Source organism: Molothrus aeneus, chromosome 20, assembly GCF_037042795.1.
Source record: "Molothrus aeneus isolate 106 chromosome 20, BPBGC_Maene_1.0, whole genome shotgun sequence".
NCBI lineage: Eukaryota > Metazoa > Chordata > Aves > Passeriformes > Icteridae > Molothrus > Molothrus aeneus.
In genome coordinates, this window is record NC_089665.1 from 9,343,307 (window position 1) to 9,361,063 (window position 17,757).

General features: G+C 43.4%; 1 protein-coding gene across 8 annotated transcripts in view; it reads right to left on the reverse strand.

Annotated features, from left to right (window-relative positions):
- BCAS3 (BCAS3 microtubule associated cell migration factor) overlaps positions 1-17,757 on the reverse strand; it is a 300,365-nt gene that overhangs the window by 183,367 nt on the left and 99,241 nt on the right. For 6 of the 8 annotated variants that reach the window (XM_066563443.1, XM_066563445.1, XM_066563449.1 and 3 more), the window contains exons 17-20: positions 15,528-15,572; positions 9,512-9,636; positions 8,758-8,923; positions 7,581-7,681 (exon numbers count right to left, since the gene is read on the reverse strand). In XM_066563443.1, coding sequence (XP_066419540.1) covers positions 7,581-7,681; positions 8,758-8,923; positions 9,512-9,636; positions 15,528-15,572 — 437 coding nt within the window. The remainder of the gene's footprint in view (positions 1-7,580; positions 7,682-8,757; positions 8,924-9,511; positions 9,637-15,527; positions 15,573-17,757) is intronic. The other 2 variants (XM_066563444.1, XM_066563446.1) reach the window with 1 other exon arrangement.

Sequence of the window (17,757 nt, forward strand, 5' to 3'; positions counted from 1 at the left end):
GTACACAAATAATGAATTTGTGTAATTTATGGTGCTTTATGAACCATCCACTCTCTGTATCAGCACTTTAATAAAGACACAGGTAGATCTGTAATTAGGAAATTAATTCTTCTTAGATTTTTTTTTATGACTGCTTTACTTGCTCCTTACTCACACTGGCCTGGATTTTTTTTCCCCAAGGAAGACTGGTATACATTCTCTGAGCCTAATTTCAGCTTCCATCTCCAAAGTTCCCTTAGGAGGCCAGCCTAGCACAATGTGTGCAGATCTAGAACCTGATATTATTCACAGGATGGTGAACCTTAAAGCTGCTCAACACTCAGACTGTGAGCAGACAAACAGTTGGGCACCACAACAGAACAAACATATTCTTTTCTGAGTTAAATAATAATTTCAACTGCACAAAGCCACGGTGAAATCCATCTGATGGCCATCTTTAAAGAATTATGGAAGAGGTAACTATTTCTATAATTCACCGACTTCAAAAGTATGTTTGACATTATTGTCGGGAAAATTATGTTAACCATGGATTACTGTTACAATCAAAGTATGTAGTGAGAAGTCAAGAGGCTTAGTAGTAAATTTTCAAAGCGGAGCGTGGGGATTTACCCGTTTGACTCCCATTAACGGCAATGGGAGGCGCGCGGCGAAATCCCCGCACGCCGCTTTGAAAACTGACCCTGCGTGCTCACGGACCCTGCTCTAAGGACTTCCAGATGACCACGCAGGAGGAGGAAAGAACCATTTCAGCATGTGCCCTTGTTCATTACTGTTGTTTGTACACATCTGAAAGTGTTTGAGGGGCTGTGCCTGAGCTGCTTCCAGCGCTGGGTTTGTAACGCGCGCATCGGGGCGGGCGAGCTGGGCCTGAGCTGGGGCTGAGCTGGGGCTGAGCTGCGGCTGAGCTGGGCCTGAGCTGGGCCTGAGCTGGGCCTGAGCTGGGGCTGAGCTGGGGCTGAGCTGGGGCTGAGCTGGGCCTGAGCTGGGCCTGAGCTGGGCTGAGCTGGGCTGAGCTGGGCCTGAGCTGGGGCTGAGCTGGGCCTGAGCTGGGCCTGAGCTGGGGCTGAGCTGGGCCTGAGCTGGGCCTGAGCTGGGGCTGAGCTGGGCCTGAGCTGGGCCTGAGCTGGGCCTGAGCTGGGCTGAGCTGGGGCTGAGCTGGGGCTGAGCTGGGGCTGAGCTGGGCCTGAGCTGGGGCTGAGCTGGGCCTGAGCTGGGCCTGAGCTGGGGCTGAGCTGGGCCTGAGCTGGGCCTGAGCTGGGGCTGAGCTGGGCCTGAGCTGGGGCTGAGCTGGGGCTGAGCTGGGGCTGAGCTGGGCCTGAGCTGGGGCTGAGCTGGGCCTGAGCTGGGGCTGAGCTGGGCCTGAGCTGGGGCTGAGCTGGGCCTGAGCTGGGCTGAGGAAGCCAAGCACGAGCCCAGGGCTGTCCCTGCAGCACAACCTCCACGGGCACATCCCCAGCAGCCAAGGCACCTTGCAGAGCTCATTGTCATCTCTATTATTTCACAAATATTTCACAAGAATGTATCGTGAGTTACTGCACTGCTCACTCAATGATTTACCTATTTACCCCAATCACTCAGTGCTCAGCCAGAAATTAAATTTGCTTCCTTTAACACTCAGTCCTGGTTCTTACAGGGAGCAGAAAGGGCAGGCTACAGTTTTAGGGAAATGTATTTTTCCCTAAAAAAAACCCCATGAACTCAATTTCATTAGAAACACCTTGTCTGGAAGAGGAAGGGGAGGCAGATTAACCTGCAATCTGCCACGCCTCCAAGTGTGAGAAGCAAACTTGAAAATTCCATTTTCACCATTTGTGACTCTTTCCAGGAAACCCCAAACACATTCTCTATGAGAAATGCCTGCTTGGAATCAGTTTTCTCCAGGAATATTGTAACCATAGTTAAAAAAAAAATATATATATATACACACACATTCATCTAATGCAGTAGTACTATAATAAAGTAGAATTTCATGAAAACGATTCACTGACTGGAGGCAACATTGGGTAGAAAGAATAAAATGGCAAAGTGGGAATCTAGAAAATGGATTCTCTGGCACTCTGATTTTGCAGTTTTAAGCCTGGAACATTCAACTGACACAACCTGGTGGCAAGGCCCTCACCTGTGGCCCTGGGCACAGCTGAAGGGCAGGGGTTTGGGCACCATTCTCATGACCAGCACAGGAAAATGAGGTGGAAATGTTCACCCATATCCCATGGCTTGCTCCAGCTCCTCTCCATGGCAGCTCAGGTGAGCTCAGGTGAAACTCCCCCACTCCAGGGCAAAGTGAGAGCTGGGTTTGGGGAGGCCTGGGCTCCAGAAATGGGCTGTGCTCAAGTGGCCAAATGCAGAACCAGTAAAGCCCAGCAGAGATGCAGGAATGGAGCAGCTGAAACTGCCCCAAGCTCCTGCTTGAGCGTGGCCCTGCCACAGAGCCAGAGCAGAAAGAGGCTTTGAACACCTCATAACCACACAGCAGAGTAATTGTTGTTACTGCACAGGCTCTGCTTTTGATCAGTTTTACTGTCTGAAACCCAGCTTGTTGTGACAGACATTGAACATACCCAGGGCAAGAGCAGCTCTGGCCTCCCAGAAATGCTACACAATTCTCTAGTTACACACAGAGAAAGGGATGTACCAGCACCTGCATTCCTCCATCCCAAATCCATGGTTAAAGATGCAGCCTCAATGCAAGGAGAAAGAAGAGGTACAGCACAAAATGGGATTATCAGTCCAGTTCATTCAGCTATGAGCAGAGCAGCACCTCACCCTGCTGGGCACTGAGGAGGGCTGGGGGACCAGAATGTCCAGATTCCTCCTGTGGGACTCCTTGGCTGTCATTCCAGGCACCACAGCTTGGTTTTCATGGTGTCTGTGTTCACAGCACATATTCACAGCTATTGAATACACTCTCCATCTTACCCCCAGACTTTCCACAATACTCTCTAGCTCTGTGGATGTCATTTTTATTTCTGTCAATGGAACGTATGAAAGGAACATAAAAGGGGCCACAAAGAACCACAATGCTGCTTGGAGACAGAAGTCTTGCCCAGGGTGAAGAGCTTTCATTAGAGGGAGCAGGAAGTGCAAACATGATGTCAGAGCTACAGAGATTATCTGTATAAATGGTGTTATCATTTAACCCAAACAAACAGCAGGGAAAGGCTCGCCCCCTCCCTTTGAAGACAATGGACAGTTCCTAAATTGGACTTGTAATGAAAGCCATTTTCAGTGAAACACATGATATGTGCAACAGTTGGTCCAGAAATGAAAATCTGTTCTAACAGCCAAAAGTCAAAGGCAGCTATAAATAAAGGCCTTAATCTTTTCAAGAATCCCTTAACGAAGCCTATAAAACTGATTGTATCTTACTCAAGTGCAAATTCTTACTCAGAAAAATGCAACAGCCCTGCAAGTATGACTTGGAGAGCAGTACAGGGACAAGGAAGGAGAAACAGAGTGCTGGTTTGCATGCTCACATCGTGGAATACAAATTACATTGCATTAGGAATAAACAATTAATGAGACAGCAGAAGCCTCAGCTACAGGTCCATTTTTCTGAGAGAGAAACAATTTCCAGAAGCGGTCAGAGCGGGATGCAGAAACACTGCATCTTTCCTTTTAACACAACAGAAATGCTCTTTGATTATTTAAAAGCCAATTGCAAAGATCTGTCTTCAAAACCTCCTATTGCAGGTTTAATAGCAAGGAGGTGCAAGTACACTTACCAGCAACACGGGAGTAAAGCACAGACTTTAGTTTTAACAAAATCTATATTTATACGATTACATTTCCTATGGTTGAGGGCAGCTGTAATTAATGGATTTCCCTCCTTCCCCTAATGCAGTCATTTGTCAATTTAAACACAGAATGCCCAATCAATTTTGATGTATTTAGTAAGCAATTTGTCAGAGTACTGCACACCAGTTAATAAATTAATTCTTGTCACTGGCCCGCTTCTGACAACTGTAGGCCCTGTCCATGAAATTGGTCCTGATGAGCCAAAACTCTTGCCTGGAATGTGAAGGTGCCCTTTGCAGAGCCAGAGGAGAGAAATCAGATCTCAATCCATTCAATACCTTTTTGGGGCAGTTTTTGGTCAATTTTAGGGGATTTTTTAATTAATGTGTTAATTTGCCACATTTCAGATATTGCATCTACTGTGTGATAGAAAAGGGAATTCAGAGTGGAGAGATGAGGAAGAAAGGAAATAAATATGAAATGAGGATGTCAGACTTTCTGGTGATTACCTGTTTCCATGGCAATGCCATTATGTGCCATGAACACTGACTGTGTCAATTCTAACATGCAAAAAACATGTGAAAGGTACAGAAGGCACACAAAGGAAACAAGGGGTAAGTCAGGCAAATATGCAAAACTTCAGGGGGCCTGGTAAAAGAGAGGAAAGAATTCATTTGAAAGAAACCTGAACACAACCATGATATTGTCATGGACATCTTAACAGCATCCTCAGGAGTTTATACAACCCAAAGCACCTTAATTCCTAAGTAGCAAACAGCAGGAAGAAGGCAGGATTTAATGAGTAATTAATGACAAAACTTGGCAATTCTGTGGAGGAAGCTTTAACATTTCAAGTTCCTGTGGACACCAAAACTCTCCTGTGCACACATGCAGTGCCTGGCACAACTCTCCTCCCACTGCCAGGACACTTTAACCACACCACATGAAGCTGTTTATGTTATAGCAAAAACATCTAGGAAGAATAAAATGTGACTCAGATGTCCTTCTGTTGTGGTTAGGTGTGGAAGCTGCTCAGGACACAGGTGAATAAAGAGGGGATATTAGAGACACAAAGAAGGTAGAATATTGTGTACTAAATGTGAGGAGTCTAGAGAAATATCTGATACCTAAAAGCCAGCACTGAAAACCTGAGGATTGTCATTAATCCAGGGCTTTGTGGGATGGGCTCATGGGAATCTGCTCTGTCAGATTCAGGACTGGTGACACTCTCTCTGACCCACTGCAGAGTTTGGATCAGGATCCTGACACTTCCTGCAGGCCAGCAGGTTGTGGAATTGAATGTGCAAGTTCACTTTCAAGCCATGAGCTTACAGAAAGCTGTAAATCCCTCACTTCCACTTTCTCACCTGTGCAGCAGCCCTGAGCTGTGCTGATGTGCTCAGGTAGACACGAGCTGCACTCACTGATGCAGGTTTCTGCAGCAGATGTCACAGATGACCTCAAAGCAAGGAAACAGCTGTGCTGATCCACTTACAAATACCCTTGGGATAAAGGTCTTGGACACTTGTTGTACAAAACATTTCTTCAAACAATGGTTCCTTGTTCTTTCCTTTCTAGCTGCAAATAAAACTTTCAGATTCTTTAAAAATATTAAAAGCTGAGCCATGTGTTGATAACCTAAAGCAGGATTTTTTTTTTAATATTCTCTGTTTAGCACAAGAAGTCACCGGCCTGGTTTATATTTTTCAAAGACTAAGGAAGGTTTTGGCCCTGTGTTTTGGCATCAAACCTCTTATTTATGAAAACCTGGCCGTGCAGCCCTCCAAGCAGCCTGCCAGACGTCTCATTGTTCTGCCCGGCTGCTGACAGAGGTACTCTGTGCTAAAAAGCACACTGAGGGTTTTTCAATGACCCAGGGGGCAAAGGTCACTTATTATAAATGGATAATGAGACCTAATGCAATGTTCTGAGTGTGGACAAAGAAAGGGTCTATCCATACCCCCTTGTGACTTGGTCATTCAGGCTTTTATTTCCCCTGCACACTTAATGGAGCCAAACAATCGGCAGAAATGCTATACAGAAAGGGAGAGAAACTGCTGCATTCTACCTCCAGAGACAGCCACAAATAGTGACCCTGAAACGGCGCCAGGCTCCTCTGCCACTGACGTGGCAGACAGATGGACCAGCCCCGGCTGAGCCATTTGCTGGCAATTAGAGCACAGCAAAGCCAGGCTGCAGCTAAAGCCAGCCCAGGTAAGCGGAGCCTGAGCCGGGCTTAGCAGCTCTTTAACAGGTGGCTTTTGTGGGAAACTCCATTGTCGGGGACTTCACTGAGGAGCTTCAGCCTGAATAAATCCAGAAGACAAAAGTTCAAAGACAATCAGACACAAATTTCACTGTTATTGCCATTGGTATTATGTCCTCTAGATATTCTGCTGTCTTTAGTGGTTATTATTCTATTATTCTTTCCATTTCACATCCAGCTTAAAGAATTCCTAATATGTGAATTAAAATCTGAGTTAAAAGTCTAATAATTCAAATAACACGAGTTCTTTAATTGGCCATGTTTCAGATATTGCATCTACTGTGCAATGGAAAAATGAATTCAAAGTGGAGAGATAAGGAAGAAGGGAAATATGAAATGAGGATGTCAGACATTCTGGTGCTGGAAAGTTACCTATTTCCATGGCAATTCCATTATGTGCCATGAACCTGATTGTGTCAATTCAAACATGCAAAAAACATGTGAAAGGTACAGAAGTCACACCAAGCAAACAAGGGATAATTCAATCAAATATGCAAAACCCCTTTAAGTTCATTAATTTGCTGGAATTTAGCTACTACTCAATCTTCTTTCTTTAAAAAGTTTTCAGTACTAAACCATTAGAAATGTGGATTTGTACACATTGTATACTGTACTGTGTAACAGTATTTGAGCTGTTAATAAAATGTTAATAAAATACACAAAATGAGCCCCATCCATCCCTGGTTTCACCCTGTGGGATACAAGTGAAACAAGGCAGGAATCTAGCAAAAAAAAATCCTGCCAAAATGCAAATCTAATGATGCTGTGCACTCCTAAATAATTTTTCATATTCTTTTGTACCTTTTGAGTCTTATCCCAATTTTCTGTGCAGCACAGAAGAAGGAAGACTCAAGCTCTGCAGGTTTCCAGAATACTCAGATGCAGCAGATGGACAGGTAGAACCAGCAGACCCAATCTGGCCCCAGTGTCCCTTTCCCCAGCCCCATCCAAAGTGCCTCCTCCTGGCCCCCATGGTCACTTGGTGCAGCTGAAGTGTCCCTGTCACATGAAGCTGCCTGCACTGACAACTGTGCTCAGCTCTGGTTTCCCCTGGAGAACCTCAACAGATGCCAGGAGCTGCTCCCTTGTGAGACCGTATGAATGTTTCTGAACGGGCCATGCCATGAAATATTGGCTCTCTGGGAATGATGTGGCTGGGCAAGACCCAGGCCAAGCAGCCCTGGCAGCAGTGCCAAGGCTCCTGAGGGAGGCAGCTGAGACTGGGGCTGGAAGGAGCCCAGCAACCAGGAGCTCCCAGGGACAGGGAAATGCAGATCCACTCATTACTGGGTATGGAATTCACAGGAGGAAATGGCCAAAAGCATGAGAAGGAATGAGCTGAGGAAACCCTGAGCATTTCATGGGATCTGGTGGGTGACTCTCACAGCCTCACAGTTCTGATTCATGGTAAAAATCCCAACACTACATTCACTGCTCCCTCCTTACTAACAGAGTTACACACAGCCCTACTGTGGGGTTGAATATCCACTGCAATTGGCTGAAAAATGAACTTGGAAAATCACTCTCTGCTCAAAACGTGCACATGAGACAAGACAAGAAGTTGTCAGCTACTCACAGCCAGCCAGAAGATACTGGTAGTACTGCACAGCATCTGCAGCCAGGAGCAGTGGATGGTTTGCATTAAATGGTGGTTGGAGCTCATTCCACTGAGGAGTTCTGAGGTAAAACACAAGACTATTAATATTTCAGCTAATACAGAGAATGTAAATCAGTGTTTCTGTCATCACATGCAATTATCTATACAAGCTCACAAAATGTTTGTAATTATTTAAATTAGCTTGTTCAAACACTGCAATCCACCACAGGCAGTGGAGCAGCAGGGCCAAATTGTGCAGATTGTGAGGCAAAGACAATACTTGGTTGTTGACTGCAGCAGGGATTGCATTAAAAAACCCAGGAAGGAGGTTTAGATTAAGTTGGTAAATATGTTTAGGACCATTGTATGTCATGCTGACGTTATATAAACACACAAGAGAAACTGGGGAACTTTTTTGTTCTGTTAACTACCACTGCTTCCATCCTGTGAAGTCATTGAGCACTTACTGTGAAAATAAAGCTGTGTAAAGTTATGGATTATTGATCCAATTAGAATTTTCAATTCCATTACAACCTACTCATTTCAACAATAATGGTCCCGAAGTCTGTGTTGTAATTTTAATTAGGGTGGGCCATTCCTAAATAGCTTGGTAAATCAAGTATTGATCACTCCAGTCCAGCCATAAGCAGCACTAAGGAATGTAGGAGCCAAGAAAAATCGATAGAAAAATATTTTAAAACGTCAAAAGCACTGACAACACTTTCTCATCAATTCTTCTTTACTTTCTTCCACATGTCAGGAATAATTTCTTCTACTGTCTTTAGAAATGGTACCTTCAGCTGCTCACAGGAAAACTCACAATGCTTCATCGTGGGAACCTTGCTCATGTCTCACAGCAGAATTCTGTACTTCAACACTACCAAAATAATCGTTCCTAGTCCTTATACAAAAAGAAAATTACAACCTGATCATTTAAAATCACCAATTAATAAGAATCTCTATTGATTCACAGACATGCTCATGCCTAGCTCCACGTGTAGAGAAGGATTTAGAAGCTCAGTTCCCCTCGAGGCACATGAACAGTGACAGAACTGTATGGAAAGCAAGGCTTGAATCTCCCTCCTTCAGCAAAAAACTCATTCAAAAAGCAAAACCCCAAGGACGACAGGAAGGAGAAGGCCCAGGAGTGAGGTACCTGACCAAAGTCCAGCTGGCCCTGGGGCAGGTGCCCATCTCCAGGGGGGTGTCGTCGCTGATCTTGGGCGCGGTGCTGAGCGGCCGCGGCTCCAGCACGTGCTCCACCAGGCTCCCGTAGCAGCTGATGATGTACAGGGACTCCACCACGAACTGCTTGGACTGGTCTGGGGCAGAAAGAGAGGAAATCTTATTGAAACAGCACAGCAGCCACAGAAAAAGCTTTTGCAGAAATAGCAGGCTCTCTGTGTTCTTTTAAGTTTCTTGCTTGCAGCTAAAAAGGTGAATTGAAAGTAGCAAAGGGGCTGGAAAGACAAAGTGAAAATTGTACAAAACACACAATTTTCACACAATTGTATAAATATGTCATCCAAGAGAAGTTTCTCACCAAGGTGTGTTCAGGTGATTACACATTTCCAAACTACCTTGTACATTTGCTTTAGCAAAGGTGTTTCATCCTTACCTCACAATTTTTTCAGTGCCACTTCACACCTTTGGACTGACCTATCAAAGTTGGGTTTCTGTCATTGTATCATAATAAAAGATCAATTATTCATTTCGCTAATTAAAATTTCAATTATTCCTTTCACTGATTAAAATTTCTTGTACATTTTTACAAAAAGCACCCCTAAGAATGTTCCTAAAATTCTCGATTGCCCCTGAGTTTAAGGAACAAAATCCAAAAATTGCTTGGAACCTGTCACAAAATAAGAATATAAGTTTAAATGCAAGTCCTAATTCTGTGAGGTACCAACCTTTTTCTCGTTTGAGACCAGAATTGTTTGCAAACCATGACCTTGAAGCTCCAAAGACTGCAGCGACACAAAACTCCCCTCCCACAGACTTACTGGGTGAAATCTGTGGGGCTGGTTTGGATTTGCTTTAAAGAAAGAACAAAATAAAATTATATAAATTAATTCTCAAAAAATGAAGATGTCCCTTGCTTAGCAACAATTTTAAGATATTACTTCAGAAAAGGGGAATATCTGCAGTTCCCATAAGGCTGAGCAGGGTTTACAGATGCTCAGTGTTTCCCAAATTCCCCTGGAATACTGAACTCATTCACTTGAAGAACAGCACTGGCTCATAATGGAGAACTGAATTGTTTAAAAGACCCAATACTGAACATTTGCATTAAGTAGAAACAACTTCTGAAATAAATACAAAGAAATCCTAAATCCTTTGGGAATGAAAATGCAGATTCTGGGCCAGCCATTCCACGTGTCAAAATGTCCTTGTTTTTCCAAAGGAAGTGAGGAACAGCCAGGGGATGTGAGTGGCACAGGGGGCAGGGAAGGACATGCAGAGGGCACAGGACCAGGGAAGGATGCACACACTCAGGAGCCACTGTTGGTTAGAACATACCAGGAATTCTACATGGGAAAGCAGCCAGGGGCACTGTGCCCTGAGCCCACGATGTGCAAGGAGCAGGTCCAGGGGGTGAGGATGGTTACTGAGACATTCTGAGGTGTTTCTCCCCACAGGGACCTGCAGGTTTCTGTGCTGCAGGAACTCAAAACTATGGGCAGAGCATTGTCCATGCCTCAATTCATTAAATCAGGATTTTACCCTTTCCTTAAGAGAAAAGCTGTTTGACAAACCCACACAGGATTTTTCTTTCTTCATGTTCCCCTTGTTCTAGCCCTTTTAATTGAATTATTTTATATTTTTCTCTCTACTCTATTTCACTGCTCCCTTCTCTTCCTACCCATCTCTCCTTTCCATTTTTCTTCTACCACACAACTTCAGCCTGTGATCAGACCATCCCATTAACCTGGTTTTTACATAACAATCTCCAATTCTGAGAAGTGTGTGCATGGAATTCAGTACTAGAAGAATATTTTTAAGCAGCAGAAATCCATTAAAACACTGTATGGTTATATTGATATTTAATTCATACTAACAGATCATATACATAGCAAGCCTATGGTCACATGGGCTTGGATCAGAGCTGGAACTCTTGTGCATGTGGGAGAAGCTGGAATGTCCCAAAAGAGCAGTTGGAATTTATAGTCAGTAACTCTGGTATTGAACCACCACAAAGCACTTAATATCCAACTGTTAAACCTACAGCTACAGATGACTGGGTCAGAAATCTGTGTTCTGGAAAGGTCCTGATTATAAATGTATCCCCTTGATTGCAGTGGCACATCAGGTTTCTATATTAGAATATTTAAGTTGTGATTGTGTTAACTGATAAGTTTTTATTAGCTACTCAGGAAAAAAAAATCAGAATGGATTTCTTTCACTTTGAAATAATCATCTATCACAGAAAGAGTATTTTTAACATAATTGTATATTGAGAATTATTTTAGCTCTCACTTTTCAAGTATTCACATACTAATTTTCCTTCAGAAATGAAAATATAAATGTATCGGTGAATTAGAGTCTTGTTGCTTACTTCAATTAATAAATGGTTGTGTTTAATACAGAATTCAGGACAGTGTCACCCATCAGTCACTACAGAGCAAACCAGGAGCACAGGTGTGACTCTGCCATATTCACTTCCTCTGGACAAAAGGATCTTTCTCTACTGTCGTAATATTCTTAATATTCTCAATTTTTATTGAACAAATTCTGAGACAATTAAAACGATTTTTCAAAGTTAATGAAGTAATTTCAAATAGAAAAAAAAAAAAAAAATTGGAATCAACTGCTATTCTGAGCTACAAACTGTAGCCAAGTTCTACAGAGACAGAATTGCCTGCGAGCCCTGAAGCTGAACTGGGACCCAACACATTTTTCCAGAGCTCTCCACACTCTGAGTCCCCAGACCTGTGTTTGCCCCAATACAATTCTAAACAGCCTTAGAGGAAATGGTCTGAGCTCAGTTCTATTTACATCTTGTCCTTAGGATGTGCATCTTTCAAGGCAAGCACTTAAGTGTTGGTTTCAGTGCCAGGAGCTCTTCCCTTCGAGGACGATGTTTTGTAGGCAGAGAGAGCAGACCTTGTAAAACACGATTACTCACGTGGTTAAACTCAGCCCTGCTAGCAAACAAAGACAAGCAAACAAACCAAAAAGATTCCTGCATCTTATTGGTTTGGACAGATTTCTGAAAATGCTGCTGAGATGTCAACAAGTCTATTCTGAAGTCTCTTGTAGCTGAGGAATCTTTCATTTGAGCATCATTTTACTCGATTCCTGATTTTCATCAATATTTTCCAGCACAAATTGCATTCCTCCAGCAAACCTCCAAAGCCCAGTTATTTTCAGGAACAGTAATGCCATTAGAAAAATATCTTTACATGTCATTGTGATATTTTAACAACTTGGAAACTATAAATCCTCATTATTCTGCAGATGTAAACACCCTCTCAGCTTTATAAATGATAACAAAACAATAACGTTGAAGGTAGGTGGTGAATGACTTGGTTCTGCTATGAACTCCTGGCTTTCCTTGCTCTTGGCTTGTCAGCACTTCATAAATTATTCCAAGAGCTGAAATTTAGGCACATTTGGCCTCACTTTTACAAAACAGTTACTTTAAAAGAATCTTCATAATACAGTAACTTCCAAAAGATTGTACCATAGTTTTCCTGAGAAGGGATGCAGCAAGAAATTCAGATTTTTGGGAGTCAATGCTAAAACCAAGACAGTGAAGCACATGGGGCCAAAACATTCCCCATTATAATCCCACTCCTCATTTCTCCCAAATGCTGGGAATAACAGCGTTGCACGTAAGACATCAGGAGGATGAGAAGGCAGTTGGCTTTTTCCTCTCTGGATCTACTCCACTGTGCAACCACACCTGGGATTCAGTGAGACACAGCAGCAGTTTTACCCCAATTAGATCTGTACAGAAATCGAAATCAGGAATAAAATGTAGCTGGGGAAATCTGTATTATTATTATTAAATGTTCTAACATAATTTTGGAGGATTATTTCTCTCTAAAATGCAAAAGCACCAAGACGTAGACATAGACATTTTCTACTGGAATGGCACAAAAGGAGATGAGAGGAAACTGAAGAAGAAAATGAAGACATCACTTTGTCAGAGCTTAAACAGCAATGAAGAGACTGAGCTCAGCATGCAAGTTCTTTCATGTTGCCAGCACAGTAAGAACAGATTAAGACCTACTGAAACCATTCAGAGCTCCCACTTGTCAGCTTTGTAACACATCAAACTCTGCCATAATCTCTGGAAATGCATTGTGGTAGCTCTTTGCAAAACCACTCAATAGTTACTAATATTTTAATTAGTTTACATACTAATTAAATATTATTATTTAACTGGTAAGAATTAATACTTTTAAAGTATTTTGAAAACCAGAGGCTGCATAGTTCATGATGGAGCTTTATGTCTCCCAAAATTATTCTGGCTCTTAAATGTATCTTTAAATCTATTGTCAAACAACAGACATGACTTTAAAACAACAAATAAATTGCATACATGTGATATGAAGGAGCTGCCTTATATATTCAAATATTTATATAGTACCAGTATATATACCAGTACTATTTAAATAGTACCAGTCTGCAAAGATTGAAAATTGCTCTGATTTTATATTCCCAACAAATAGGCTCCAAATAGATGAGATTCATAAAAACAAAAGCACTTATTCCACACTAAACCCACTGAAATGGAAACATCCATGACTGCTGATGGAAAAAGTTTTATCTTGACCACATAAGCAACAACAAAAGTATCAGGAGAAAAATACTGCATGAAATTTGCATTTACACATAAAGTTACAAAAAAAAAATCTGTGTCAAAGTCTAGAAATTTTAATTCATTTATCATTGTGCCTAAAACATGAAAACAAAGATGTTTCCAGTTGTCAGATCATGAATAAAGCAAGAATAAGCACGAAAAGCAATGGTAGGATCCTTTATTCACCAGGCACTTAGCTGTCAAATCAACATCCATTTTGTTTACAGAATTTTAGGTCTCATTAAGACCTTAATGGAAACAACATGATTTCTTCCCCCACCCAAAGTGTGTTTTTTATCCTAATTTCTCTGTAGACGAGCAAGAACCATATTTTTGAGCTAGCACTGGCATTAAACAAACCACAAAAAGAGTCTTGTGAAAGACAGGCAACAATTTTGGAGCCTATTTCATATATTCCCCTCTTTAATCTCAGCCTTTTAATCTTACTTCAATCTAAAACCATTTCTGGTTGACGTCTCCTGCTTCGTGCAGGGGTGACCCACACAGCCTTTGCTCAGAAATCCACTGCCAAAACTCCTCTTCCAGAGCCCCTGCACTTCTTAGATCACCAGCAGCCAAAATCCTTTGGTGCATCATAAACTGCATTTAGAAATGCTTCTTAGGGAGGTACTTCAGGAGTTAGAAATTCTCCATGAATAAGGCAAAGTTTTTCCTTTTTCTTTCCTTTCCTTTCCTTTCCTTTCCTTTCCTTTCCTTTCCTTTCCTCTCCTCTCCTCTCCTTTCCTTTCCTTTCCTTTCCTTTCCTTTCCTTTCCTTTCCTTTCCTTTCCTTTCCTTTCCTTTCCTTTCCTTTCCTTTCCTTTCCTTTCCTTTCCTTTCCTTTCCTTTCCTTTTCTTTCCTTCCCTTCCCTTCCCATTTTCCTTCCCTTCCCTTCCCATTTTCCTTCCCTTCCCTTCCCATTTTCCTTCCCTTCCCTTCCCATTTTCCTTTCCTTTTTCCTTCCCATTTTCCTTTCCCCCTCCCATCCCTTTGCTTCTCCTGGCACAGATCCCTCCTCAGCCTTTTTCTGGGAATTCTGTGTCCTACAAAGCCCTTAACAAGTTCTTTTCCTGAAGAGAATATTCTGATAGAGCATTGAGGGTGATGCACGTGGTGCCAGCTTCTAGAGAGCCACGTACAAATATTCTAACAGGTACTGGTGGGCATAGTTAATAGACACCCTTAGCTAAATTAAAAACAAAGAGAAAATCCCAAACCCACAGAAAAACCCCAAAAACCCAAGCCCCAGGAAACTTGCTGGAAGTTTTAACATTTTCTAAGGTTCCTACTTCTTCCATTCTTATTATCCAAAACTTCCAGCATCTAAGGCCAATCCTGTCATAAAGTGGTGATTGAGGGGATGCAGCATTGCCCAAATATTGAACCAAATTCCAACATCAAAAATCTTGTAAAAACTTGCTTTTTCTCTGGTCTGTATTCTTATAACATGCTGCATTTTTTCACATTAAAATGAAACCCCCTTTAATTTCAAATATCCCAATTTTAACAGAACTGTTTCCCATGTTGGAACGAGATGGTTTGGAAGATTCCTTTCACCCCAGACAGTTCTGTGATTTTTTTTTTCTCCAGAGTAATCAGCTTTTCTTTTTTTTTTTTTTTTCCCAGTACCCATTTTACTGCTCCACCTCTCACTGCAGTACTTTACTGCCTACTCACTGCTAATCTGGCTTATTTTTCAGAGGTCATCATCGATGTTTTCTGTCTGTAAGCAACTTAGTGCTACAATAATAAAGGAAGCAATATAGAAAAAAAAAAAAAAAAAGAGGCTTGTTTGGAAAGACATTGCAATCATTTCTGCCCACTTAGAAATAATTTATTTTTTCAACTTCCCTGCTACTTAAAAATTAAATGCACTCTCAAAGGTAAAAAGAAGGGAGAAAAAAAAAGTGAATTCAATTCCTTGCAATGCTTGACGGTGAACACGCATCCATAGTTTAAAAGTGAAATCATGTGTGTGGAAACCTATGGATCAGCCATGCAGGTAAACAAATGAAACCAAAAAATTAATCCAAAATTAAAAAGTCTAAGCACAGAGTTATTTTCAGCAAGGACAGCAAATGGAGTATAGGCATGCTGGGTTTGAACTGGGAACTCACCAAGGAGCTTTTATGGAAAAACATCCTGCTCCAAACAGGTAAGGTCTTCACGGAAAGGGGAAAAATGCACAGAAATTAGATGAGAACTCAATTCCCAACAAGTACACTGTATATCATGCTATTGAGATTTCTGCAGAAAGTGAACAGGTCATTGTTAGAGCCTTGCTATGGCCGGGAGGAGCTGCCAGGGGAGCAGCAGCGCCCAGGGACAGTCCCGGGGCTGGGAGGGCTCCGCATGCCGGGACACGCGGGGACATCGCTGCAAGCTGGGCTCAGAGCTAGAGCTGGGCTTAGAGGGAGAGCTGGGCTCACTCAGAGCTGGGCTTAGAGTGAGAGCTGGGCTCACTCAGAGCTGGGCTTAGAGCTGGGCTCAGGGTCAGAGCTGGGCTTAGAGTGAGAGCTGGGCTCAGTCAGAGCTGGGCTTAGAGTGAGAGCTGGGCTCAGTCAGAGCTGGGCTTAGAGTGAGAGCTGGGCTCAGTCAGAGCTGGGCTCAGGGTCAGAGCTGGGCTCAGTCAGAGCTGGGCTCAGTCAGAGCTGGGCTCAGTCAGAGCTGGGCTCAGGGTCAGAGCTGGGCTCAGTCAGAGCTGGGCTTAGAGTGAGAGCTGGGCTCAGTCAGAGCTGGGCTTAGAGTGAGAGCTGGGCTCAGTCAGAGCTGGGCTCAGAGTCAGAGCTGGGCTCAGTCAGAGCTGGGCTTAGAGTGAGAGCTGGGCTTAGAGTGAGAGCTGGGCTCAGTCAGAGCTGGGCTCAGAGTCAGAGCTGGGCTCAGTCAGAGCTGGGCTCAGTCAGAGCTGGGCTCAGTCAGAGCTGGGCTCAGGGTCAGAGCTGGGCTCAGTCAGAGCTGGGCTCAGTCAGAGCTGGGCTCAGTCAGAGCTGGGCTCAGGGTCAGAGCTGGGCTCAGTCAGAGCTGGGCTTAGAGTGAGAGCTGGGCTCAGTCAGAGCTGGGCTTAGAGTGAGAGCTGGGCTCAGTCAGAGCTGGGCTCAGTCAGAGCTGGGCTCAGTCAGAGCTGGGCTCAGGGTCAGAGCTGGGCTCAGAGTGAGAGCTGGGCTCAGTCAGAGCTGGGCTCAGTCAGAGCTGGGCTCAGAGCTAGAGCTGGGCTCAGTCAGAGCTGGGCTCAGTCAGAGCTGGGCTCAGTCAGAGCTGGGCTCAGAGTCAGAGCTGGGCTCAGAGTCAGAGCTGGGCTCAGAGCTAGAACTGGGCTCAGTCAGAGCTGGGCTCAGAGTCAGAGCTGGGCTCAGTCAGAGCTGGGCTCAGTCAGAGCTGGGCTCAGTCAGAGCTGGGCTCAGAGCTAGAGCTGGGCTCAGGCTCAGCTCAGGGCCCCTCCAATCTGCTGCCAAAGCTGGGCTGCAGCAGACACCACAGTCAGAACTGACAGGAAAAGGGAATGAGCCCCAGATCAGTCATTGGGGGGTTTGCCATGGAACAGGCCGGGCACAGTGGGGCAGTTTTACAGAGTTACTGAGAGGAGCTCACATAAAACCAACAGGGGCAATCAGAGCCTTTCAGGGACAATTACTCAGCCTTTTGCTAGGACACAAACACCCCATGGAATTCAACTTTTCTTCCCCCCTTAAAAGCTTGCACAGATGCAGCAAAGAGAGCCCTAACTCACTTCAAATGTATTTGATGCTCAGTCACCAGATCTAGAGCTGAGTGCTTTTGGCCACCCGACAATTTACACCATGATCTGATTTCATCTTCTGCTCAAGTATTTTGCACAGTGGAGAGTTTTTAACCTGATATTAATCTGAGGGAATTTTCAATGGGTATCTCCATTTAAAAAGCCATTGCCATAGTGATATTTGCATAAAATCTGAAAAGGAGGCAAATTTAGAGCTACTCAGAGGCTCAAGGCTTCTTCTGAGTCTCATTTGGGATGTAACATCATCCACAAAATCACTAAAGAATTGATTTTGTAAATGCCAATGGTTCTGGTTTCTTTGCATACTCTGACTCAGCAGTAAGTTCTGGGTAGTTGAAACAGGTGAAATATTTCCAGGCAATGAATTACCAGAAAGGGTCCAGCACTGAAGGATGTGTAAAGCACTCAGCCATAGACCAACACAATTAAAAGGATACCAGCCTGATAAAAAAGAATTCAGTGAACTAAATCTGACATGAGCACAACATCAATGAATGAAGGGATCCTCTCAAAAAACATTCAGGTGAAGGTACAAACCTAAGACAAATATTCTTCAACATGCAAAGATGCAAACATCCAATAAAGAACAG